The sequence below is a fragment of the Saccopteryx leptura genome, chromosome 13, assembly GCF_036850995.1.
Source record: "Saccopteryx leptura isolate mSacLep1 chromosome 13, mSacLep1_pri_phased_curated, whole genome shotgun sequence".
Lineage (NCBI taxonomy): Eukaryota > Metazoa > Chordata > Mammalia > Chiroptera > Emballonuridae > Saccopteryx > Saccopteryx leptura.
Window position 1 is genome coordinate 39072939 of NC_089515.1, and position 27137 is coordinate 39100075.

A 27137-nucleotide genomic window follows, 5' to 3' on the forward strand; every position below is an offset into this window, starting at 1 on the left:
TAGATTGTGATTGTAAATGCACAACCCTTAGAACAGACAAAAAATAATGAGCTGTATATTCAAAACAGGTAAATTGTGTGGTATGTGAATTATACTTCAATAAAGCTACTTAAAAGAAAAATGAACAAAATTATGGCCTTATACTCAGACTATGGCACCCTGTGGTGAAATATTCTGAAAGTTAAATAGTGTGAACTGGCCTGTGCAATATTATCTGAGCTCCTGGTGTACATCCACTAGAAAGCCAAAAGCTTTCCCTCCAAACTCCCTGCACCTAGGTTTATGTATCTCGTTTAGATTCACTTGTCAGATGCAACTGTACAAGAATGATTTAGAACTGAGTCAAAAACAGACTCCACCAAAGACTATTAGAACAATAAACAGCCCTGGCCAGATGGCTCAGTTGGTTAGAGCTTCGTCCTCAAGCTCAGAGGTTGCCGAGTTCAATCCACAGTCAGGGCACATACAGGAACAGATAAATCTACGTTCCTGTTTCTCTCTGTTTCTCTCCCTTCCTCTCTAAAATCAATAAATAAAAGGTTTTTTAGCCTGACTTGTGGTGGCACGGTGGATAAAGCATCAACCTGGAATGCTCAGGTCGCCGGTTCGAAACCCTAGGCTTGCCTGGTCACGGTACATATGGGAGTTGATGCTTCCTGCTCCTCCCCCTTCTCTCTCTCTCTCTCTCCTCTCTAAAATGAATACATAAAAATCTAAAAAAAAAAGTTTTTATTAAAGAAACAGTAAACCTAGTTGTGGGATACAAAATCAACATACAATAATCATAGTGTTGCTATACACTAACAATGAAATATCAATATCAGAAAATAAAATGAAAAACATTCCGATTTGCAATTACAACAGAAAAAATACCTAAAAATAACAGGTCATGAAGGACCTGTACATTGAAATTAAAAAACATGAAGGAATTTGAAGAAGACACAAAAAAATGGAAAGATACTCCATGTTCATGGATAAGAAGAATAAACATAGTTATTCTTATATATTACCCAAAGCAATCTACAAATTCAATGCAATCCCTATCAAAATACCAATGGCATTTTTCAAAGAAATAGAGCAAAAACCCCTCAAATTTGCATGGAACCACAAGAGCTGAATAGCCAGAGCATTTGTATGTGTGGGGGGGAAACAACTTCAAATCATACTACAAAGTTAGTCATCAAAACAGCACTGAGAGTCCAGAAATATACCCACATATACATGGTTGTCTAATTTTTGACACAGGAGCTAAAAACATACAATGGAGAAATAAAGCCTCTTTAATAAACTGTTACAAAAATTGGAAAACCACACGCAAAAGCATAAAACTAGACTGCCATCTGACACCATACACAAAATTAAAAGAACTAACTCTAAAAGGATTAAAAACTTAAATAAAAGACCTAAAACAAAGAAGACAACGTAAGTACTAGATTTTTGCAAATCTGTTCTCAAAGATAAGGGATAAGAGCAAAAATAAATAAATGGGACTGTGTCAAACTAAAAAAACTTATGCACAGCCAAAGGAACCATCAACAAGTCAAAAAGACAACCAACTTAACAGAATATATTTGCAAACAATACCTCCAACAAGGAGCGAGTATTCAAATATATAAAGAACTCACACAACGCAACAACAAAATCCAATTAAAAAATTAGCAGAGGACCTGGACACAGTTCCCGAAAAGTCACACAGATGGCCAACAGATACATGAAATACGGTACAGTGGATATAAAACAAAGCTAGAAGTGAACAAACTCATAGACACAGACAACTGAATGGTGGTGACCAGAGGGGAGAGGGTGGTGAGGGAGGACAAAGAGGGTAAATGGGGTTAAATATATGGTGAGGGGCCCTGGCTGGATAGCTCAGTTGGTTAGAGCATCAGCCCAAAGCGCAGAGGATGCCGGTTTGATCCCCAGTCAGGGCACATACAGGAAATGAATTAATGTTCCTGGCTCTCTCTCCCTTCCTCTCTGGCTAAAATCAATTAAAAATACACACACACATACATACACATACACACACGGTGACAGAAGGACACTAGGCTTTGGATGTTGAGCACACAATATACAGATGATGTATTATAGAATTCTATACCTAAACATGTTACCAACCAATGTTACCACAATAAACTTTTTATTTTTTTAAAGAGCTGAGTCGTAAACACAGACAAGCGCACACAGGCATCCAGTTTGAGCATCTAAAATCATTGGTGGCAACTTTCTGTGATGGAAGCAATAAGCTCAGGGGCCCAGCAGAGCTTCGGCACTTAGAATTAAGGTTCGGGGAGACTGTCCAAGAAACTCAGTCAAGAATGTTTCGTGAACCCTTCCCATCGATGAACCCCCCTTCTGCTTCAGCCAGCTAGAAACCCTCCTCCCACCTCAAAATTAAGGACTTTGACCATGACCAGAAAGACACACTCCCACTTCACAGAGGCCATTCTGGGGTAGGCGAGGGACTGGTAGTAAGGAGACTGTCAGAGAAAACTAGATATACATTTTGTTTTTAAAGGAAAAAACCTAAAGGAGATGCAGCAAAACATTTAACACATTGACTTTGGTGTTGGGTATATCAGGTTATTAAAAAATATATTATTGGCCCTGGCAGGTTGGCTCAGTGGTAGAGCATTGACCCATCATGTGGATGTCCTAGGTTCGATTCCTGATCAGGGCACAATGAAGTGCCCATCTGCTTCTCCCCCCCTCCCCCTCTCACTTATCTCTCTCTCTCTCTCTTTCGCTTATCTCTCTCATTCTCCCCCCCTCCTGCAGCCATGGCTTGATTAGAGCGAGTTGGCCCTGGGCGCTGAGGATAGCTCTGTGCCTCCGCCTCAGGCGCTCAGAAGAGCTTGGTTGTTGAGCAACAGAGTAACGCTCCAGATGGGCAGAGCATCACACCCTAGTGGGCTTGCTGGGTGGATCCTGGTCAGGGCGCATGTGGGAGTCTGTCTCTGCCTTCCCTCCTCTCAATGAATAAACAGACAAATATATTTATATTACTATACTTTCTTGTATGTTGATATATTTCATTATCTTTTTTATAAAAAAAAATGTGGAGATTATGTTTGGTGACAGCAGCTGGGAGAGTATCTTTAAGACGAGAAAGTCCTTCTCAGCAGTATACAAATCAGGGAAGCCACATGAAAAAATAATAATGAACTCAATTACAAAAATAAAAACATTTTATATACTAACCACAGCACTTTTCTGTTTCCTAAAAAACAGGAAAATGTCACTCGTTTTACAAAAAGCTCACTTCCACAATACTGATTTTTAGAAACTTCTCATAAAAGGTAATAAACATTCAGTAGAATAAAATGATGCAAACAGAAAGTTCATAGAAAAATAGAACTATAAAAGTTTATTAAGCTAGCCTGACCAGGCAGTGGCAAATTGGAGAGAACTTTGGTCTGGGATGTGGAGGTCCCAGGTTCAAAACCCCAAGGTCATGGGCTAGAGCGTGGGCTCCCCAGCTTGAAGCCCAAGGTTGCTGCTTCAAAGGAACACTGGCTTGGCCTGAGACCCCTGGTCGAGGCATATATGAGAAGCAATCAATTAAAAAAAAACTAAAGTGAAGCAACTACAAGTTGAAGTGGGTAAATATGCACATACAGGGTGGGACAAAAGTAGCTTTTTCTGTTGTATGTGAAACACATATTATTCTTTTTTTTATTATTATTAAGATTTTATTTATTGACCTTTAAAGAGAGGAGAGAAAAAGGCAGGTTAGTGGAGGAATAGGAAGCATCAACTCATAGTTGCTTCTCATACATGCCTTGACTGAGCAAGACCAGGGTGTAGAACCAGCGACCTCAGTGCTCCAAGTCGACAACACTGCACCCACTGCGCTGCCACAGGCCAGGTGGTATTCTTGTATTATTTATTATTGTATTATTTTCCATATAAACAACTGTAAATCTCTTTCACTCACCCTGTACAGGTATTAGTAAGGGGGAGCGTGAAGTTATTGTTTAAACAGGAACAGAGTTCCTGTTGGGATGATGGAAAAGTTTTGGATACAGTGAGGATGGTTACCGTAACATTGTAGAAGTGTTTAATGCCACTGAATTGTACACTTAGGAATAGTTAAGATAAATATTATGTTATTGGGTTAACACAATTAAAAAGAAAACCATCACCAGTTTCATGAATTGTGGTAAAAACCTGTAAGGGCAAGTGAAATGCATTCTTACCTGTACTGTTCAATTGCTGACAGAGTCCCTACTGAAGAAGCAAATAATAAACAGTGTAGGTTTTAAACAAACACTTTTGCAAGGTTTGAAATGTATCCAAATAAGCCTTTTTCTGCTCCACGCATACTTCTACCACTGTCAGCTGTAACATTAGCTCTGCCCATTCCCACTTAAGGATATAAGGATTTAATGATTTCTCCTCTTTAAAAAGATTCTCACCTGTAGTGGTTCTGTGCACTGTTCAGACACTAATTCTTCAGTCTTCCAACCAAGCATTGTGTCTGAATAAAACCTGAGTGGTACAGCTAACGTTTTCTGACTCAGGAAGTGCCAAGGAAAAGTGTTCAGAATGATCTGCCATTTTTAATTAACTATTGATGGTTTTCAATGTTATCAACTCTTCAAGAAACCATTCCCCTCCAAAGGCTAGTTGTCTTAAATAAATTTATTACTCTGGACATATTTTTTTCAGAGAAATGAACTCAACATTGGTAAACAGCTTTCCGTGCTTAGTGAACGCATGAATTACTTATACCTTAAAAGCACAACATTCAAAGCCCAATTTTTGTAACGTGAGTATGCACTAATTTTTTAAAAAATAAAATGCCACCCGAAACGTTTTGTTATACTTATGTTGCTTTTTCTTTTTATGGAACCTTTTTAAAAAAATTTCCAGCTACTTTAAGACAGGTGGAAACACTACTGAGTTATAGAAGTGCAATCCACTGCAAAGTGGTGACAGGGACATGAACTGTCTCTAGCAACTACGGAGTTCAGCCTTATGCAATACCTAGACACAGGAATGTGGCGTGTCCCAATGAAGCTTTATGCGTGCAAATGGATGTGAATTTTATACAATTTCCACAAGCATATTATTTTCCTTTGCTTATTGTTGTTTTAAGCCTTTAGAAAACCATCCTTAGCTCAAGGCTCACACAAAAAGCCGCCACCGAAGGCAACGCGTGTAGGTGAAAATGAGCTTTATTCAGTCCTCACATTTGAATCGGGTTGTTTCCCCCAAAATCTAATGTGGAAAAGGAGGAACCTCAATTAAAGTAGAAATTCACTTTATAAAAGTGTCCACTGATAATTCACTTCAGCCTGGCCTGTGGTAGAGCAGTGGCTAAAGCGCTGACCTGGAGGGCTGAGGTCGCTGGTTTCTGCACAAGGCACATACGATAAGCAATTACTGAACTAAAGTGAAGTAACTATTGAATTGATGCTTCTCATTCCCCCACCCCACTCTTCTCCCTGTAAAATCAAATCTTTAAAAAATTAAAAAATAAAAATAAAAAAATTTCAAAAGTTCTTAACACCAATTCATCTTTGACTTCTCCTTTGAACTTTTTTCTCAATTCCGGCACTGAGGTTTGAAAAAACGCTTAACGTGTTCATTTTATATCCAGCTGTGTGAGTCATTTCTCTTTAACACAAACAACTTAAGACAATAACAAAAATTTACCTGAGGCTCTTTCCGGTCTCTGAGAAGCGGAGTTCGTTGCGCAGAAGGCAGGGGAAAAACTGTCCAGGCCATTTTATGCCAAGAGCCCTGGGAGTGCGGCCAGGTAGCCTGGGAGTCAGCAGGACGGCCAGCCGCCCAGCGAGGCGTCTCCCAGCGCGCACGGAAGCCCCGTGCTGCCCTGCCCACTCGCCGCACCGGGCTCGAGTCCAGCCCGTGGGGGCGGGGCCTGCGTCTGCCCAACAAGCTCCACCGGAAATTAATGAACACGGTCCTATTCCACAGATGAATAACGTCTGGAGTCTCCCCTGTGTTGTACTCTTCCCCCGCCCCCACTCCACATCGAAAGTACGCAGTTCGCCTGGCCCCACAGGTGAGCAGGTTGTAACCACACTGCCTCCTAGTGGGGAGTGTGGCTAACAGCATGGCAAACAGCCTGGCCACTGGTTTTAGGGTTTGTTAACCTGGCTCTAATTTCTCACCCACACAAAGGCCAAGCGTTCCCTCACCGACACCAAAAACCTAAGGTGGAGAGGGAGGATTCTTTATACACAGACGGCAAGACTTGCTAAAAATGTCAGACCCCACACCAAAAACGGAAGTTTGCTGTAAAGAGAAAAGTCGTTACAAAATAAAGGGACTAAAATAGTTAACCATCACCCATAAATGCTAAAACCTGTGAGAAGTTGACAAAGATACTTAGCTTCAAAAAACCTACCAAATTACAAAGGGGGACAGAGTAACCTTACAGGAGACCCTAACCCAACAGCTCAAAACATCACTAAAAATGGGACAAGGTAATACTGTGCCTCAGTATGACACTCCAAGAACACAATCTTCCTGAAGTGTTCCTACAGAAACAGCTACATTAAAACGAATTGTGAAGAAACATCAGACCAAAATTGATGGATATTCTACAAAACCACCCAGTACTTTTCAAGAATGTCAAGTCATGAAAGATACAGGCTAACAGGACATGAAATCTAGACGCAGTCAGATATTGGGTTGGATACTGAATTAGAAAAACTAGAAAAGATATTGGGAAAACCTGATAATGGACTATATTGTATTGAACCAATGATTTTGATCATTATTCGGTGGTAACAGCCTGACCGGGAGGTGGCGCAGGATATAACATTGGCTGGGAGGCAGAGGACCCAGGTTCAAAACCCCAACGTTGCCAGCTTGAATGTGCGCTTGCTGGCTTGAGCAAGGGGACACTGCTAGGCTGGAGCACCCCTACCCACATGAAAAAGCAATCAATGAACAACTAAGGAGACACAAAGAATTGATGTCTCTCATGCCTCTTCCTTCCTGTCTATCAATAAAATAAGCAAACTTGACTCAAAGGAACCACTGAGCTAAAGCCAGCCCAATAAAATAAAAGGCACTAAAATACCTAGGTAGCTCAGTCAGAGCATCATCCCCATACACCAAGCTTGCAAGCCCAATCCCCAATCAGGCACGTACAAGAATCAACCAATGAATGCATAAGTAAGTGGAACAACATACCAATGTTTGTCTCACCTTCTAAAAGCCGTATCAATAAATAAAATTCTTAGGGCAAAAAGGCACAATTTGTGGACATATACATTTTCCAACCCACTGAGAATCAGGAAAAAAGTGTGTATATATAAGAGTATATAAAGCAATTGGGGCAAAATGTAAACAATTGGTAGATCTAGGTAGAACATTTGGAAATTCCTTTCTTACTGTTCCTGAAACTTTGCTCCAAGTTTGAAATTACTAAGTATTTTCAGAATGTCTGCTACACCTGTGTAACAGAAGATGTACAAGCACAGTGGACAGCCAGACCGATCTGGGTTCCACCACTTCCCTGCATGTGGCACAAACATACCCAGATCAGCACCAATAGCAAAATGCAGACAAGTGTGCAGAACACACAACGGAACAGCTCTTTCTCTCACTATACGACAGGAGGCACTGGCTCAGCCCAGTGCTGCTGGACCCACAGCCTGGGCAGATCCGAAGCTCAGAGCTATCTATCCAGGATCCAAGTAGTGAGCTCTCCCTTGAGAAGGAACCCCTGCCCTTCGCTCCACCAGCACCCAAGCCCACAGATGACACAGGCAAGGTGGTCCATAGTTTATTGATAATATTACAGCACAGCAGAAAGATTCAAACGGCTCCACGTGGCGTTTTGAAATTCATCCCAACTGTAGGCTGAGTGACCTGCAGGTTGGACAGACTGCCAAAGTCCTGGAACAACAAAAGGGATTCAGTGACTATACCAGTGAAATCTGTGGTCAGAGCTCTAGAGCCACCATGGGGCTGTGCTTGTCAGCGTCCACCAGCATGGGGTCAAGCTGGTGGGACCCTGAAGAAACCAAACGGAGGGCCTTCTCCTCCCCACCACAGAATAAGAAACTCACAGGGGGTCTACACGAGATATCAAGGACCCTGCACTCCAACAGCCAGCTGATAGAGAGCTGGCCTGTCCATAGTAGGATGCTTGGCAACATCCCTGCCTTCTAATCCACTGCTAGGATCCCCCAGCTGTGACAACCAAAATATGTGTCCAGATGTTGCCATATGTCCCTGAGAACCAATGGTCTAGAGCCCTGGTTGGCAAACTGCTGTTCGTGAGCCACATGCAGAGATTTGGCCCCTTGAGTGTGGCTCAAAGGCCAGCTTAGGAGTACCCTAATTAAGTTAGTAACATTGTACCTACTTATATAGTTTCAGTTTAAAAATTTGAGAGCCAAATTTTTAAACTGACTAATGAGTTTTCCGACCAGGGGTAGAGCATCCACATCCGAGGTGCCACTTCCTTCCGAGAACCAACCTCAGGCAGGCTGCCTCACAAATGGCAGGCCAGAGGCAAACACCATGTGTGAGGGACTCAGCGGTGGGAACACAGGGCAGGGCTTACGTTTAAACCAGCTCAGTTTGAGTGTGGCTAAGAACGCAAGGGTCCACCAAATACCTGAAACTATTTCCCATTTCACCCTCAAAAACCAGTTTTACAGTTGAAACTAGAAGGTTGCATTCAGGATAGTGAAGAAAATAACTCGTAGCAGTCTGGCTTTAAACAGACTGGAAATGTTTTTCTGAATTTGCATGGGAATTCATTCTGTTATCTTTTTGAATGTCTTAAGTATTTCATGATCGTAAAAAATGAAAAGTTGCTCTAAAGCACCAACTGCCTATTGGCCTCTAAAGCCCCGTGCTATGTTCACCAAACTACGTCAAACTAATGAGAAAAGCCACAGAAGAGACACATAAGAACCTGTACTGAAGACAGCTAACTCAGTAGTGCCCGGTAGTAAGAATCTGGAAATGACACCACAGCTCCCTCTAATGGTAAGCACACAGACAAAGTAGTAATGAAGTGCCCAAGGGAAAGCCCACAAGAAAAAAGAGAACTAGGGCTGGAACACAGGGGCAAACGTGGAGTCAGCTAGGGAGCGAGGCGGAAATAAAATGGCGTATGGAGAACACCGGGAAGAGTATCTGGAATTATTAGAGAGTGGAAGGCTGCCGGAAGTCCTACTTTAGGAATTCAGTAAACACTTACCAAGAGCTTCAGCATTTCCTTAGTGTCGGGATCAACCTCAATGATCTCCTGATCCAGGGCTGAGACCTAGAAGGGACAAGGCAGCCCCAAAATATCAATCAGTGACTTGTCTTTCGTCTTCCCTATCCTTTCCCCGACATTCTTAAACATGAAAAGAGGGATCCTCGCAAAGCAGACAGGATCCCACAAGGTGAGTAGTCAGCGTAAGGACTGCTGGCCCCAAAGACCAGTTCTGACTTTACCTTTGTATGCCCTCATTATTACCTTACTAATATTCAGAAAACCTCAAGACTATGTTAACATTTCAGGAATACTTATCTAAGGAAACTAATCAAACCAGAACACATGACGAGGCAACCAACATCATGAAGGGCTTCTCATGTGAAAACCAGAATGGCAGAACCACGAATTGGGAGCACCTGCAGCTGGTTAAGGGTATATGGATCAAAAACCCCTTTGCCATCTCAGCTGAGGTCCCTCTAGATACCAGGCACCTGTCAAGGGTTCTCAAGAGGCTGCTGTGTCTTTCAGGATGAGCCAGAGGACCAGAGAAAGACCCAGAAAGTTTACCTCAGGAACGTAATTATCTCTCCTCTCTCTCTCCTCTTCCTGAAGCTTGATGGAGATACCTCTCACGGGGCCTCTCTGAATCCGCTTCATCAGATGTGTGACATAGCTACAGGGTGCAGATACCCAAGGGAAAAGAACAACAACAAAGCCGGCGGCTCCCACTGGTGCACTTCAGATCCAAACACACGAGCAGCAGTTTCAGTTCTCTGTCCACGTCGAGAAGAGGCCTCGCCATCCTGGAAGCCCGACTCTGAATGCTGCTACACAGCTCCGCAACCCAAGCACGCCTCTGTCACACTCTCTTTTCCAAGTTCTGTCAAAGCCACCAAACCCTCCCCCCTCCAACTTTCACGATCCCTCCCCGGTCTTCATTTTCTTTCCTCCCAGTCCCGATTTACGGCACTTAATGTTAAGTCTTCCGTAGGTCTGACCGTGGCCAAGGTGTCACGGCCAAATGTGACACCTGCATGAGGCAGTGCCTACAAGTAAGCCTGCAAATGCAGGCCTGCAGCACCCTTCTCCGGGGCGTTAGGGAGACTCGCGCTGGCGAGACCCCCAGGACACAGTTCCCCCTGGCATCGGGAATGACAGGCCCAGTGCGGACGTCCCACCTCCCACCGGGCCCCGGAGACCAGGCGCGGCCTGCACTCACCCCGCTATCTTGTTTCGGAGCTTCTTGCTGGGGATAATGGCAATCTCCTCGCACACGCGCTTGTTGGTGTGGAAGTCGTTGCCCAGGCGCGTGTAGTACTTCTCAATGATGACCCGCGCCGCCTTCTTCACGGTCTTGGTGCGAACGCGGCCCTGCGAGTGGAGAAGACAGGGTCATGGCGAGGCAGGACACCCCTCCGGGGAATCCGCGGGGTCCGCGAGCTGCGGCTGAGCCCGGGAGAGAAAGGCACCCCTGGGCCGTGCTGGAACGCGGGGATCATCGCGGAAGCCAGTGGCCCGCAGAGGCCCCAGCCTGACAGGGCTCGGCGCCCCTTCTCATGCGCGGGAGGCCGCAGAAAGAAGTGGATGGAGGTCGATTGCTGGAGACAACAGCTTTGGACTAAGCACTTACCATCTCGATGGGTGCCTAGTGAAAGAGGAAACAGGAAGCACAAGAAAGGCCTATAAAGCGCAGGCTAGAAAGCCGCTTCCGCCTCGCTCGGGAGGCGCTGAGCCAACGCGGGAGCGCCGCAGCGACATCTGGCGGTGAGGGGCGAGACTGCAGGCAGCCAGCCAACACCCGTGAGCGGCTCTCCCGTTTGTGAGCCCCGCCCCGCCTAGCGCAAGTCTTGGGCTCTCTTCTCTAGCCCCTTAGTTCTGATTCCTGTTTGATGTGCTCCAGACCAGAAGGGGTGCATCTCCGCCTCAAGGCTGAGTCCTTGGGAAGGTGAGTCGAGGTCGTGGAAAGGTGAGGAAGTAGGGGATGGTGCCCTGAGACCCCATAGAACACTGGTCAAAGATTTGTCCATCCAGCTTGGTGGAACCTCCGGTACAACAGGGAGAGGCTTATCTTTCTTCCTAGCCTTCGTTCAATGTCACCTTATTTGAGGGGCTTTCCCTCCAATTTATATAGCATCACTATTCTTATAAAGCTGTTCTAATTTCTTGTCACAGTGATGCCTTGGGTTTCTTAACTAGGGGTGAGCTCGGCAACAGCCCTTTGGTTTAGCTAATTCCCAGTGCCTCAAACAGTATGCAGCATAAAGCAAGCTCTCAAATTTGTAAGCCCAGGGCCCAGTGCATCTGCAGTTCTCCCAACAACTAGGGCATCTTCTCTAGTCACAATTATCTTCAGGCTGTTCCTACCATATCCGTTCTAAAATTAGGCCATGCAAAGCCACCAGCACAGGTCACCGTTGGTGACCTCATTGCCCATGGAGTACCCCGTGCCCTCCCTCCAACACTGCTGAAGGGATCCTAGGCTCATGCCATCTGACTCAAGGAAAGGCCGGCAGGCAAGGTTGGATGAGTTAAGGAGCACAGGGTTGTGCCTCATCCCTCAACTCACCTACTTGTCACCTTGATCAGTCCAGTCACTGAACTGATTGGGAATGGAAGTCTGAAGGACAAGAAGCCCCTCTTTATGGAATAGAGTAAGAGGAGACCAAAAGGGAGGGCAGACTCTCCTCAGAGTTGCAGGAACTTTACCAGCAAACTTCAAACCAAGCTGCTACCAGCCAGGCCTTAAATGCAAAGGGAGGTGTCTCCTTGGCTGAGGGATTTCTGACACCTGCCCCCGAGTGAACTCGTGTACCTGCCACAGAAGGGTGCTTCAGTATGCAGGGTTTCCTGCACCACAGACTAAAATGTAGTCTTCAAAGGATCAATTCACGCCTGACCAGGTGGTGGTGCAGTGTATAGTGTCAATCTAGGATGCTGAGAACCCAGGTCTGAAACCCCAAGGTCACCAGTTTGAGCACAGGCTCATCCGTCTTGAATGCAGAGACACTGGCTTGAACTTGGGATCACAGACATGACCCCATGGTCACTGGCTTGAGCAAGGGGTCAACGGCTCTGCCAGAGCCACCCAGTCAAGGCACATATGAGAAGCAATCACTGAACTAAAGTGCTGCCACTACATAGTTGATGCTTCTCATCTCTCCGTCTGTCCTTCTCTAAAAAAAAAAAAAAAAGATCAGTCTAGCAGATGAGCCCTACCTGACAAAATCAGCAGATGCTCCCTCAATTCTGGGAGCTTGAGGGGCAGATGACAGGACCCTCTAAAGAAGAGTGTAAAGTACCATGAAGGACTCCCTCCCAGAACAGACTGGGTCAGCACCGGTGAGTCCAAGGAGATGGGAAGCCTCCCCACACGAAGGAACAGGCCCGAGGCTTACAGGAAAGCTTGAGACAAGTGGCTCATGCCAATGCCAATGCCTGAGCAGTTGTGCCCCCAGTTCCTCCCTGATGGGTCTGGGGCTAAGAGAAGAGGAGCCCCTATTAGCTAAGTGAGGGATTCTTACACTTGGACTAGTGTACCCACCCGCCAGAGGGGTGTCTCCAAGGGGCACTTGACTACAAAAGTGACAAGTACTTACAGATGTAGGACTCCCTCATGGTCCCACAATCCACCAGGGCAGGAATCTCACCACAGAGAGTCCAAAGAAATGTGAATTTTTAGTCTGGAGTCTTACTCATTACCCCAGTGCCCCCAAGCCCACACCCCTCAGACACAGAGACAAGAACAGAACTCTGCTGCAACGTGTTTATTATGTGCCAAAAAAACTACACCACAGCTTACTCCACACATCTGTAGGAGAGTGCAGGCTTGCCCGCATATACTACAATGAGGTAGAGACTTCACACACAGCTTCACAAAACCCACAGAGTAGCTGGGATATGCAACAATGCAAGGTCAGCTCAGCGGGGGTGGGGGGATGACACTGGTTCTTTGGCACACAGCTTCCCGAAGAGGGGCAAGTACATTTGTTTGTTTGTTTTTTTTACAAAAAGAAATTAAAAGAAAAAGTCAAGTTTTCAAATTCCAGTAGCATTTCCATCAACTGCAACTGTTGCTCCATATGTTTCTCAAATCAAAGAAACAGGAAAGGGTACTTGTCCCCTCTGAGAAAAAGGGCTCCTGTGAGCCTTCATCTGCCCCCACCAGAAAACAGCCCTTTTTAGCTCGGTTACAAAAGAAAGAAGTCCTGTGACTGTGGTTAAAAACTGTCAACCCTCCCCCCCCAAGTAAGTGCAACTTAAGAAGGTGCGATAAATCATTGGAACCTATATACAGCAGCTGCTCAAACACCGTTTACTCCATTCAGTTTGCAATTCAAAAATATTTTTTTCTTGGTTGCAAATTTTTTCCCTTCATTCACAACTGAGAGAAACAGTGACCAGCAGTCCCCCAGACACAATTTGCTATAATGTTAAAAGCTGCCAAGAAAGAAAAAAAAATCTCTTGTTCCAAATGACTCCTAAAAACTATTTTAAGGAGTGTAAAAATGAACTGGTAAAAACCCTCGAGCACAAAATATGAAATATGATTTTGGTTTAAATGAAGAGCAAAGTCTCCTTGTTGTTTACAGTAAAAAACACCAGCTGAACACTCAGTTTATGCCGTTCAGGTGGGGGTAAATAAAGAAAGGCACTGTATGGCAACTGCAACAATGACACCGACGAGACCTGCGCACCACCACCATCAGTATTGCAAGGAATGTAAAAAAAGCGCTTGTAATAAATAAACCTAGATGTAGGCATCATGTCAATACCTTCTGGATACATAGGTTTTTTTGCTTTTAATCGGCAAAATGAGGAACTAAAATCTGGGAAAACTACCGAGTCACTTGGAGAGTGAGCCAGAGGGTCCTATCCCTGGCCGAGCTCCTGAAAACAAACCCAGACAAAACTCATTGTGCATTAATTAGTGCAGAAACAAAGACAGATTCAGCGAGTGCAAAGGTGACTACATCTTCCCCTGTCCTCGGGAAGCCAGCTCCTGGTTGCGGGGGCCAGGTGGTGCAGGCTGTCGCCTGCGCTGCCAGCCTCGGGCTCCTCTAGCTGGAATCCCGGCTCTTCTGGTTCCGCATCAGGGGGCTGTGGTGGCGCAGGCCCTCCGTGCTGTGCTGCCAGTGCCAGCAGCTCCGGCAGAAGTACTTGAAGCACACCTGGCATGGGAGAGAAGGGAAACAGGGCTCTCCTGCGTCAGCATGGGCCAGCTCCCCTTTGAGGGACTAGACTCCTGGTGGCCCCTGTGGGGCTAGAAGAGAGGGACTCGGGATACCCCCTCACCCTTAAGACAGGGCTGACCAACCCGGCAGGTGCCCTGACCTCATCAGACACGCTGGGCTCACACTGCGTACACAGACCACGCCAGCTTCTACAGAGCAGCTGCCTCACACGGCTGCTAATATGCAAGGACCTCTGGAGACAGCAACTCCAGATCCCAATGTGGACAACATGCCTTCCTCTGCACCTTAAGGACAGGTGACATTCTGGACCTCGGTCTCCATCCCACCTCTTGCTCTGAGCGGTGTAAGCTCTGGCAAGCCACTGAACTCTGAGCAATTACCTGCAAATGAGGGTTCACCTGTGAAAGACCTGACCCCACAGCTTGCTATGGAGGCTGATGAGAGAGACGTTTGTCTTCTGGCTTGACTCAGCAATCCAAACATACTGCACACCCTCATTTTGCAGCCTCAGTCTAACCACTGTCTATCCAGAGACTCCAAAGCTGAGCAAAAGCTAGGTACGGATGGACTGCTAGGCCCCAAGCTCCCCCGGGCACAAAATTACAGACCCGCAACACTGGGACCACTTCAAAACTTGTCAGAAACAGGGAATCTCCAAACACACTGAATCACAATCTGCATTTAAACAAGGTCCGTGAGTGGTGTCATACACATTACAATGTGAGAAGCACTTTTACTGACAAACAGCCCCAGATCTGTGTGTCACCACCCAGAAATATTCGACACAAAGCCACCATGCTTTCTGCGTGTTTCTGACAACTGGGGGTGCAACCCACTTTTCAAATATCAAACTGTTAGCCTCAAAATTCGAACAACACTGCCTGGTTCACAGGTATCACTGACCACACCCACTTAGGTTCCTGCGAGCCTCAAACCCACCCATGGGTCAGCCATCGGGCTCCACTGCCTGCCAGCATCCTGCACAAGGAGAAGGCCCAAGTATCAAGATTTAACTCAACACATGTTCCCAAGAGCTTTGCGTCAAGCTGTCAAACTATGTCCCTGGTCTGACTGCCAGCACCTCCTGTACTCAGACAGCCACAGGGTACCTGAAAGCACCAACACTATGTGACAAATGTGGCATGACCATTTTTAATTAAAGGTGGGACTTCCTAGACATCTCTAGTGCCCAGGGGACTCACCTGATCGCGACAGAAGAAAGGGCCAGCCTGAGAACTGCAGATATGACACAGAGAATCTTCCAGGTAGGGGTCAATCTGAACCTGCACAAAGAAACAGGAGAAAAGTGGTCCTCTCACCAGGAAGCCATGGGCTAGGAGGGAAGGGTGCCTTATTGGGCTCTCCACATGAATGCAGGGGGCTGGCTGGATTAAAGGGACCTAGAGAGAATGATGGGCGCAAAGTAGAGATTCTAGAGGACAGATGAAACCACCACACAGGGCCAGACTGATAGCCTCTGCAGTTTGGGTGACCACACATTCCTGTCTAGCCTTCCCAGCACACTGTACCCCACAGTCCATCGTCCAGAAACAGGTGAGTGCTCAGAGGACATGGATCAGGGAAAGAAGTCAGGCTCCCTAGTGATGCCAGCCCAATGCCTCAGCCAGGGAAGGCACCCCACAGGCTGAGAAGGCTCAATAGTCCCAGCCTCTCTCTCCTAAGCCACCAAAGACCAGGTTCATGCCAAGACCTGAACGCCCAAGCATCCCCAGGGGCTTGGCTCCCTCCCCTGGGCACACACCCAGCCCAGGTCCAGCTCCAGTCTCAGGCCTGCCTTGGGTGTTAACTGGCCCAGAGGAAGGGACAGAAAGTCCCTTACCTTCTTGGTAAACTTGGTGGTTTTGATCTCCACAACAGCAGCACTGACGGCTTTCAGGTAACTACGTTGGTTATTAAAAGTCACGCGACCAGACCCTGTCATAGGAACAAGAAAACAAATTTACCTTCTAGCCAAATTCACCCAAATGTCACTTGTCAACACTCAGGAAACTGTTTCTAGGCGACAGCCAACAGAAATATAACGTGAGTGACTTATGTAATTTTACATTTTCTAGTAGCCACATTTAAGTGGGGAAAAAAAGCAGTGGAATTTTAATTGTGTGTGTGTGTGTGTGTGTGTGTGTGTGTGTGTGTGGGTGTGTGTTTTTTTTTTTTTTTGAAGAGAGAAGCAGAGAGACAGACTCTCACATGTGCTCGACCAAGATCCACCCGGCACACCCACCAGGGGCGATGCTCTGCCCAACTGGGGCGTTGCTCACAGCCAGAGCCATTCTAGCACCTGAGGCGGAGGCCATGGAGCCATCCTCAGTGCCCGGGCCAACTTTGCTCCAATGGAGCCTTGGCTGTGGGAGGGGAAGAGAGAGACAGAGAGAAAGGAGAGGGGGAGGGGTGGAGAAGCAGATGGGCGCTTCTCCTGTGTGCCCTGACCGGGAATTGAACCGGGACTTCTCATGCCGGGCTGACGCTCTAGAGCCAACCGGCCAGGGCCTAATCATATATTTTATTTAACCCAATATATCCAGAATATTATTGTTTCAGCATGTGACACTAACCACACTTCAAGCACTCAGTAGCCACATTCAGTTGGTTGCTACTTATTAGATAGTGGGTTACAGACCAGGACGGCACAAACCCAACAGGAATGGGGGAGGATTTGCTGACTGAAAAGGGAAGGAGGGAAGATGCACAGGCAAGATTAAAGGGCCCAGCCTGACCAGGTGGTGGTGCAGTGAATAGAGTATCAACCTGGGACGCTGAGGACCCAGGTTCGAAACCCAGAGGTCACTGGCCTGAGCGCGGGCTCATTCAGCTTGAGCACAGGGTCACTGGCCTGGGCATGGGATCATAGACATGACCCATTGTCACTGGCTTAAGGAAGGGATCATGTATGAGAAAGTCATCAATGAATAACTAAAGTGCTACAATGACCCAATGACCTGTTGATGCTTCTCATCTCTCTCCCGTCCTGTCTGTCTCTTGCTAGGAAAGATTATAAAGGGCTGAGAATAGAAACCAAGATGGAGATAGAACCTCTCTCTGAAGGTTGGCCCAATAGCCACACCCTCCTCTGAGGTCCTCCTAGATCCGGTGGGAAGCCGGGAGAGCCTCATCCTGCCAACTGCTGCCTCTGCCCCAGCAGCAGCTGAAGTCTCTGCCCTCCATCTGCGGTGCAGCACCAGTGAGCACACAGCTCCTTCCTGACCAGACTCCATGTCAGTGGGCAGACCAAGCATTCGGGGAGGTGGGTTAGCCATGTCTCAATCAGAAAATTTAGGCTCTGCTTCACCTCCAGACGCCACCACTGAGATTATTCTGCCACATCTGGGGAACTGATGTCCTTTGTCAGAGAAGCTGGACAAAAAACCCAGTGGTTCAGCCCTGGCCGGTTAGCTCAGTGGTAGAGCGTCGGCCTGGCGTGCAGGGGTCCCGGGTTCGATTCCCGGCCAAGGCACATAGGAGAAGCGCCCATCTGCTTCTCCACCCCTCCCCCTCTCCTTCCTCTCTGTCTCTCTCTTCCCCTCCTGCAGCCGAGGCTCCACTGGAGCAAAAGATGGACCGGGCGCTGGGGATGGCTCCTTGGCCTCTGCCCCAGGTGCTAGAGTGGCTCTGGTTGCGACAGAGCGACGCCCCGGATGGGCAGAGCATCGCCCCCTGGTGGGCGTGCCGGGTGGATCCCGGTCGGGCGCATGCGGGAGTCTGTCTGACTGCCTCCCCATTTCCAGCTTCGGAAAAATACAAAAAAAAAAAAACCGTGGTTCAGCCAATAGACTCCCCTACACTGGGACAGCAGAGACCATGACTGTACTCTGTGGCCTGAGCCACCCAGTCTGAGTCTCCTTCAGACTGACCTGGTCTATAACCCTAGACAAAGACCACTTTTCAAGAACTCTTATAAAGAAAACCAGGCAAGTTCAGAAAAGTCCTGGCCTTTCAATGAAATATGACCTGTTGTGTGTCCCAGATGGTTTGGCTCTGGGCTTCGCACCAAGTTTCTGTGTCATTTCACCTGCTGTGGTCTCCCCCCACCGTGTTCTCCCCTTCACGGAGGTGGGCAGGGTAGATACAAGGGGTCAATACTGGCGGTTTCTTAGAAAAAGATGCAGTGTGCTGGCAGGTGTTGACCTGCAGACCTGGGTCAGGCCTCCCTCTCCACTCCTGTGGGGAGGTATCACAATCTTGGTCTACCCCTGGGAGGTAGACCAAGCTTTCCTACATAGAAGTGGGACACTCACCAATGGGATACTTGTGCTTATCTGTGTCAATCCCGGCGTAAACCACTCCACCAAATAGGTCGTTCAGGATGGCTGCCAGGGCCTCAGCATTGAGCATCCCGTGCAGCGCACCCACAAACACTGTCCTGCTGGGGTCGAGTCTCTGAGATGGGCTCCGGACAAAGTTGCTGTCGGCCAAGACCCAAGGGATCACTTGCACCTGAAAACCACCCAAAGGTGTGTCATCCCTGGCAGGGCGCCAGGCAGAGGCTCTCATTTGGAAAGGACAGGCTCCGGGAGAGGCCAGAGCTGGGCTACTGAGGCCCAGATGCAGGTGAGAAGGGCTGTTCCCCAGGCACAGAGGCCACCCTCAGCCCAACCCAACTGGAGGTGACTTTTACTGAGTCCATGTGTCCAAATGGTGACAACAGACGGTCAAACAGCAGTCACTCATCCCGGAAAGCAAGCAAAACAATATCAAACTTTCATACCCAGAAGGAAATCTGGCAGAGCAGTCTTGCAGCTCCACAGTGAGGTGCACAGACCAATGACCAGTAAGTGTTCTGGATGATTAAGGTGTAAAGATGTAAAAAAAGAGAAAAAGTCTCAAAGCGGGAAGAGATGAGGCAGATGCCAGCAGAAAGGCAGAAACAGTAGTCCAGAAGGCAGGAGAAGGCCAGGGCACTGGGCACAGAGCAGCCAAGACCCAGAAGGCTCAACAGAAGAGTCTGCAGAGCATCAGGAGTGGTGGGACAACCAGGAGGAATCAGGACTGATGGTCTAGGCCTGGAGGACCCTGGGATGAGAGAGGTGGCACAAGTTTCCACGGGAGCCAATTTCACCAGGAGATAAAAAGTCCACTTTGCTTTTCCACTCCACAGGGTAGTACCACCATCGTGGTCAACATCCCAGGGGCCACCAGGTTTTCCAATCTTTTTCTTTTTTTTTTTTTTTTTTTTTTTAAGTGAGAGGAGGGGAAATAGTGAGACAGACTTCTGTATGTGCCCTGACCAGGATCCACCCAGCAACCCCTGTCTGGAGCCAATGCTCGAATCAAACAGGCTATTTTTAGCACCCGAGGCCAACGCCTGGACCAAGGAGCTGTCCTTGGTACTCAGGGCCGATGCTCAAACCAATGGAGCCACTGACTGTGAGAGAGGAAAAGGGAGAGAAGGGAGAGAGAAGCCAACAGTCACTCCTCTTGTGTGCCCTGACCAGGAATCAAACCTGGGAATTCCATACACTGGGTTGAAACTCTATCCACTGAGCCAACTGGCCAGGGCTTTTTCTTACACTAAATGGAAGAACTTAGGACTACAAGATATCCCAAAGAAAGGCCCCACAAGAAGGTGGGGCTCAAGCATGACAGATGGAAGAGGTGAGTCTGGGTCTAAAGGTTTAAGAGCAGAGCTACAAAGTAAATAAGGTATCTGACTTGGGAAAGACAAGAGAAGGGACTCAGTACTGACCACACGGTGTGGGAATGGACATCAAGGAAGTAGAAAAGGCAGAGAGATGGGGCAGTCTACAATCAGCGCATCAAGATACTAAATCACTGCAGGGTGATGAGAAGAAGGGACAGGAAAGGTATTGGAAAGGGCACTGAGGAGGGTCAAGGGACCAGGGCACAGCAGCCCATCACTGTGAAAGGGGGGACAGAGAAAGAACATGCTCATGAAATCCTAGAATACCATAAAGGGGTTAGCTGCATGTGAGCTTCACACAGAGAGAAAGGAGAGAAGGTGGGAAGCCAGAGGGTGAAACTACCCTGTTACTAAGACAAAATGTGAACAAACAACAGCTATAAAGAGCTGGCTTTGCTACATGGATTATTTACCTTCACTCTGATTAACCATCTCAATAAAATAGACATCTCCGCCCTTTACCCCATAGGTTTTAATAGACTTCACTTTCTAAATAGACTTTACTTTCACAGAAAAACTAAGCTAAAATAGTTTCCTTATACCCTCTGCCCCCCCAACACACAGCCTCTTCAACATCAACATCCCGCACCAGAGGGGGCATCTGTTACAGCCAGAGAACCTCCAAGGACATGTCATCACCCCAAGTCCACTGTTCACATCCGGGTTCATCCCTATGTGGTATATATATATATATTCCCCCCCCATGTGGTATATTTTATGGGCTGTTACACGTGTAAGAACATGTGTTCACCATTATGGCATCACACAGAGCGGTTTCGCTGCCTGAGACATCCTCCATGCCACACCTGTTTATCCACACCCTCCCCCAATGACCCCTGGGAACTGCTCATCTTTTTACTAAAATAGGCACTTCAATTCCCCATTTTATAGATGGGAAGTTTCAGAGATATTAAATATCTAATCCAATGTCACAAAAGTGACATGCTCTAGAACCAGAATTTTTTTTAAAAAACTCTAATTCCTAAGCTCAACAGCATCCTTTAAGACATGTTTGGTTAATGATGGGTCCTCACCACCTAAATGGAGTTTTGAGCACAGGAACCAGTGTTGTCTTTTAAAACATGTTTCTCAACCACCACCCTCTAGAACCTCATGGGGAGCTGGGCTGAAGAGGAGATTCTTAAGCTCCACTCAAATCGATGCAGTGAATCTGAAAAGGGGCACAGGAATATGCAAATAAGGTTCCAGGTAGGACATATCTAGGCTAGAGACCCCAGATGTGAAGGACACACAAGACCAATACCTGAAAGGTTTAGGGAGAGAGACTGGTGAGGAGAAAACTACCCAGCTAGCAGAGCCCGAACAGAGGGAAGCAGTGACCATGGCTGGGTGTGGCCTAGAATTTATCCACCACAGATGCAAAGTTGGCTGAAAGAGTCTGAACTCCATGGACAAGAGCACACACATTCCATCAAGGCCAAAGGTTGTTTTTGCAAAATATAATCAAGACTACGTTGTTGTATTTGCTGTGAAGCAGGAAGAGCAGCCTGCACGCCCCGGTAGGAACACTCCCCTGCAGCCTGCATGCCCACCCACCCCAAGGAAGTCCTTGGCCTCACAGGCCAGCTGCCCAAACCCAGACAGGACATGGTGCTAACTCACCTCCTTGCACCGCATCCTTCGGCTGGACATCTTGAAATAGTATTCACTCAGGCCGTCTGGACTCAGCGGGTCATGGGAGCAAGCCTGCAGCAAGGCTCGGACAGACTTCTCCAGCTCAAAGACCAGATACACATACCCTGTTCCCAACACAAGGAGACATCGCATCACAATCCCTCAATGGCTACTCCTCAGCCTGGGTTTTGCAACTGCAAGTGTCTTTCAAGAGAGCGAACTCATGAGTAAGACACAACCTTGTCCTGCTCCTAAGAGGTCTTGTAGAACGGAGCACCTGCTCTACCCAATGGCCAGGCCAATGGAGGGAGACAGGTACATCCCCACCTAAGTAGGGGAGGGGACTGGCAGGGCAGGACATGGGTCTGTCATACCCCACAGCTCCTCAACCAGGACACAGAGTCTGTGCAGGTCAGCTGAGCCAGGCATTCCTGGCAGGAGAGATGGCAGGTCTGTGGCCCACATGCCAGGGTGGAGGTACTGCTCTAAAAGCCTAGTTAGCCCACTGGTCCAGTTCACCAGAACATTTCCAGTGAAGATGGGGCAGATTGAAAATAGCACCTCCTTTCTACAGGGAAGGGATCTCATTTCAGACCAGTGAGGAATCAGACGTGTGGTCCTTGTTCCTGCCAACTCCAAAGGGAGCTCAGAAGTAGGGCAGGCAACCACGTAACTGGGCAGCAAAGCAGACAGAGAAAAGCTTTGCAAGTGCCTCTCTTTGAGAGGGGAAAAAGCTGCTGGGTCCAGGTCTGAGGGACAGTACACAGGAGATTTCACAAGGGCTTTCAGAAGGAGCTCCGACCGCAGGTAAGTTTGGACAGATAGCCCATTAGCCTAAAAGAGACAGAGGGATGTGGTGCTTGGAGAGGAGTGCTGACGGCTGAAAGCAGTGTGCTCCAAGTGCCCAAAACACGGAACCAGCATGCAGCGGTGACATCCCAGCATCCCTCAGTGCAATTATGTGCTAGGGAGGAAAGAAAGCTCCTACCACGTCTTTATTACCTTTATGCATATTACCTTTGGGAGGACACCGGGGGTGCTTGCCATCCTTACCAGGCCACTGCACACTCAAAGAGCCAAAAACACGGAAGGTGTTAACCAATCCAGCTGCAAAGAGATGGGAAATGGCGGAAGCTGTGGCACAGCACAGGCTCACCAGGTCTCCCAGGCTCACCCGCCCTTCGACAGCAACTCAGAATTGGCCCTGCTCTCGGGTGACAAGTTAAGCAGCACATACACAATGGAGTCTGTGATGTGCACGCTCCCTTCTGCTACTGCTGGAACACCCTGTGCTCAGACAGAGGTTCAGCTCCGGCCTCAAGCCCAAGTTCCGTGTTCCTGACGTTTGTGTCCCACCTGCAACGACTGAAGCAGGAGGTCTCGGAGGGTGCTCACCTTCCGTAATATCCCAGGGAACACCACCTAGGAACACTTTGCAAGAGTAGATGGGGCTCTTGTAGTTGTGGGGAGGAAGTTGGCCGCTCCAGGTACAGGTAGCTTCAGTCACAGCTTTGGTGGAAGAGAAAGAGAAACGGGAACCAACAAAGTCACTGCCCTTCTCTGGGGTGAAGCTGTCCAGGAGGAAATGGACAGGCCAAAGTCACAGCCTGGCTGCAACCATTGTGAAAGGGAAGAAAAATTCTACCTCACCTGTCCTGTCAGCCCAGGATGAGAACCCTAATTCAGCAATTCTGTCTCCACTAGCACTGAGAGAGTCACGGGGTAAAAACTGTCACAACCTAAGCTATTTTCAAACATATAATTGGTAATTTAACCGCAAAGAAGTTTTATCTATTGCTTACAATACTAATTTAAAATCACCTGAATGTAAACAGAACAATTTCGTATAAAATATCCCAAAGGCTGACTGGTCCAAATGGGCCTTATCCCCAAACATTCAACTCTACTTCCCCTATCGTCATTCTGAACTCATCAATCACAGAAGTTAGGACACTGCCACCCTAGCTGGTGGTACAGTGGAGAGAGTATCACCCTGGAAGGCCAAAGTTGCCAGTTTGAGTCCCGGTCAGTGCATATATAAGAAGCAATTAATGGGTACACAACTAAGTAGAACAATGAGTTGATGATTCATATTATCTCTCCCTTCTTCTCTCTCAAACCAATGGAAAGGGGGGGAAAAGAGTTAGGACGTGCCAATAAAATCCACCACTAGCAACTCAAGAGGACCAAAGTGTCACAACTGTCCCTACCCCAGAACCCTGCCCCACCCCCACCCCACCCCCACCTCTGATGGCCAGAGCACCCACAGAGTGTCTGACAATGGGCCTCTGTAAGATAATAGAGCCCCTCTCCTCAGCATCCTGTATACACCAAAGACAAGTTTGTCTAAGCCTCTGTGGGGTGGGTTTCTCTGACGGGAGCTGCATATACTAGAACCACCCTTCTGTTTAGCCCTGAAATTGTCTAAAGGCCTCTATTTTCTGGGTGACTAGTTCAGCCTTCTGTCAGTCTTAATAATCCCGCCCCACTCAGACCATGCCATTCCAGAGTAGAGCCTGGCCTCGTGGGGATGGCAGCCGTGCCCCATGCACTCCCCTCTGTTAGCACGGGGCGGACCCCAGCCATCACTCTCACCCAGGGCAACAAAATGGAAGCTATTCCCCAGCAGGCACCAACTATATTTTGCAAATGAAAACAGAACTTGACGTAATAACCTTGTCCAAAAGCATGGTGTCATTTCACAGGAAAGCGACAGCACTAGAGTTAGTACAAAATGGGCTGCCCAAACAAGTAGTGAGCATGGGAGCAGCGCCATTAGAGGAGACTGAGCTCAGCTCCAGCTCTGTAAGCAGAAAGACAGGCATAACAAAGCCTCGGAAAACACCTGGAACAGAGACCTGAGCACTCTCTGGTCAACAGCTCCAGCCCTTAGGACCACGGTCCATGCACACTGTCCTGACCCTTGGTAAACAGTGACTCCTGTTAACTCATTGACTTCTGAATACTGGTGTTAAGAGGAAAAACAGATGTAATATGTTTGAGATCATGTAATTACGGAACATGGGGCCTGTGGGAGACCAGGACACTTGGGGACATCCCCTACCTTAGAGGTTGCCCACACAAGTACGCCCCCTGAGTTTAGTCAGAAAGCCTGGGGGAAGAACGCTCCCACAGGAGTTGTGTCCAACATGTCCCTGAGTTAGAAAGGGAAAGGGAGACAAAATTCAGAGTTTGTTACTCGGGGTTTCTCTTGAAGATGCCATCCAGGAGAGAATAATGCACAGCCAATTCACAGGGAGAACAAGTGAGATGGATCCAACCCTCGCAGGCACAGCTCTAAGTACCAGGTTGCCCCTGCTTACTCTCTGCTAGCCTCAAAGAATCCCTGATTGTCCACATGCACACTTACTCTGCAGAACAGACCATGTGTTGCAGATGCAGACACCTCATCACACAACCAAGTCCTCTTCCAAGCAGTTCACCATCTGTGACCCAACGCTGCTTACTTTGTTCTCAGGGTGAGGCCTCGGCCCTGGCCCAGAGCCGCCCAGAGCCACACTCACCTGCAGCCTGCCGGTGCAGCCGGGCCTCTCTCTCTATGCTGAAGGGGTCTTTGGGAGCATCCAGAAGGTCCCAGGATGGCCACACAGAAGCTCCTGGCCATCTCTTTGATGCACTGGTTGGGGCCGGAGTGACTGCAGCAAGAGCGGCTTGCTCTTGGTCCAGCCGGGATCCAACCCCCATCTTCAAAGACTCTCTGTGGCCACCCCCTGTCAGAGACAGGAAGGGCAGAGGGGAGGAAATGCGGAGGCTTGACTAGGGGAGAAAAAGGGAAGACACGGGTTTTTAAAGGACAGTTTTGTAATAAGAGTAATAATCACACTTTAGAAACTTTAAAAATACCATTAAGCACTTGATATATTTTCTTCCCGACTTCTTTCTAAATATTTTTAAGATTAGTTGTTCTATAATTTAAACAAATTCTTTTCTCCTCAAGTCAACAGTTTTTCTTTTTGCCAGTCTTCATAAACATTATTTAATTTATGATATTCTATTTAGGGAGCAAGCTACATTTCCGTGACCTGGTCCTCTACCGATAAACACTTAGATACCCTCTGGTTTTCAGGATTATAAATAAATACTTTAAGCTGTAGCTTCTTTACATTGTGTTTTCTCTGGTCAGGTTCCTAGGTCCAGAATGCCAAATGCTTTCAATTCAGGGGAGGGGGGGGGGGGTCGGGGCAGTGCTCAGTCAGAAATGTATGAGAATGAAGTTTCACTACAAAATTGTGCCAAACCTTTAAATTCTGATTTAAGTGGGAATTTGATATCACATTATCAAAAATAATAATAATTACACAACAGAACCTTTCCCAAAAGTTCAAACACTGCCTCCGGTTCCTCTTCTGTGAGTTGTCTGTCCAAATCCCTTCGTCAATTAGCTCTTGGGGTGAGGTATCTGAACAAATTCTTTAAACAAAATCCCCAAATATTAAAGCGTCATGAGGTGATATGCAAGACTAGGCCCCATCTCAAGTGCCCTAACCAGAGGCAACTCCTCTAACTCCATTTTACAGGGCGCACACTGCAGCCCAGAGAGGCAAGGGGCCTGTGGGGGCAAGCCCTCGAGCCGCAGCCCAACCAGCATGAGGTGGGACACCGCTGCCTGCTCTTGCTCTCAGTTGATAGGAGACAACGTGAGTGCTAACGGGGTCATGCTACGCATGGGAAACTGTAACCACAACCAAGGCTACCAGTCCTGGAGTCCTAGGTATGAAAAAGAGGGCAGGAAAATAAGCCATTCCGTTCACCTAACAGTCAGCTTAGAACTATCTAGGCAGGAGAGGTCAGGATGAGGAGGCACCTGAAACTGCACTCGTTTGAGGGGGAGTCCTCACTGCATTCCCAGGTATTTACTTCTGGTGTCCCCTGTTCCTCATGGGGCCACCGTCATGCATGGCTGTAGGTAAGGAGCATGGATGCAAAATTAACTGTGAGGCAGTAACAGAAATTCAGTGGCCTCAGACTGAGAGCTAGTGCGTGTCAGAGGAAAGAATTTAGGAGCCAGCATCAGTTGGATCTAAGTAAGTACCCTGGCCCTGCGGATGACAGGCACAGCTCAGAGACCCTACAGGGCTGGGCCCTGATCACGGCAATAAGTAATCAAGCAAGTCTTGCAGGAAAGCAAGTCATAATCTTTTGCTGGTGGTAGTGGTGGGGGGGCGGTCTTGCCTTAGTTTGTAAAAAACGCAATACCTGGGCAGTGCAATAAGACAAGATATGCCTGTACTAACATGTGATTTTAAAAATCCTCACTTAAAATTTTTGAGAAATCATACATATAGGTATAAAGAAAACCCTGTATATAGCTCAGGAGACAACACTGCTAGAACTCCCATGTTTACTTGTAGGATAACTATTACCCAACAGCTCTCGGAATAATGCAAAAAAAAGTATCCTTAGTTCAGGTTCTGAAATGCAGCGCTCAATAGGT

General features: G+C 47.6%; 2 protein-coding genes across 12 annotated transcripts in view; both read right to left on the bottom strand.

Moving 5' to 3' along the window:
* Positions 1-7752: 7752 nt before the first annotated feature.
* RPS17 (ribosomal protein S17) lies at positions 7753-10910 on the bottom strand. The gene is made up of 5 exons (XM_066355111.1): positions 10830-10910; positions 10419-10570; positions 9767-9872; positions 9197-9262; positions 7753-7878 (listed from the first exon to the last, which is right to left on the bottom strand). Exons 1-5 carry the CDS (start codon positions 10830-10832, stop codon positions 7798-7800), a joined length of 408 nt encoding a protein of 135 aa, XP_066211208.1. The 5' UTR covers positions 10833-10910; the 3' UTR covers positions 7753-7797.
* Positions 10911-12958: 2048 nt separating this feature from the next.
* CPEB1 (cytoplasmic polyadenylation element binding protein 1) overlaps positions 12959-27137 on the bottom strand; it is a 69916-nt gene continuing 55737 nt past the window's right edge. For 9 of the 11 annotated variants that reach the window (XM_066355774.1, XM_066355771.1, XM_066355777.1 and 6 more), the window contains 8 exons: positions 25207-25459; positions 23078-23191; positions 22685-22789; positions 21671-21807; positions 18645-18843; positions 16232-16326; positions 15594-15674; positions 12959-14367 (listed from right to left, as the gene is read on the bottom strand). In XM_066355774.1, the coding sequence (XP_066211871.1) occupies positions 14257-14367; positions 15594-15674; positions 16232-16326; positions 18645-18843; positions 21671-21807; positions 22685-22789; positions 23078-23191; positions 25207-25459 (1095 nt within the window). In that variant the 3' untranslated portion in view covers positions 12959-14256. The remainder of the gene's footprint in view (positions 14368-15593; positions 15675-16231; positions 16327-18644; positions 18844-21670; positions 21808-22684; positions 22790-23077; positions 23192-25206; positions 25460-27137) is intronic. The other 2 variants (XM_066355769.1, XM_066355768.1) reach the window with 1 other exon arrangement.

Excerpts from the sequence above, each read along its gene's own strand:
- RPS17 (XM_066355111.1), bottom strand. Across the intron at positions 9,873-10,418 it reads CTCCGAAACAAGATAGCGGG|CTATGTCACACATCTGATGA; the intron begins GTGAGTGCAGGC and ends TGCACCCTGTAG. Across the intron at positions 9,263-9,766 it reads GAGATAATTACGTTCCTGAG|GTCTCAGCCCTGGATCAGGA; the intron begins GTAAACTTTCTG and ends TGTCCCTTCTAG.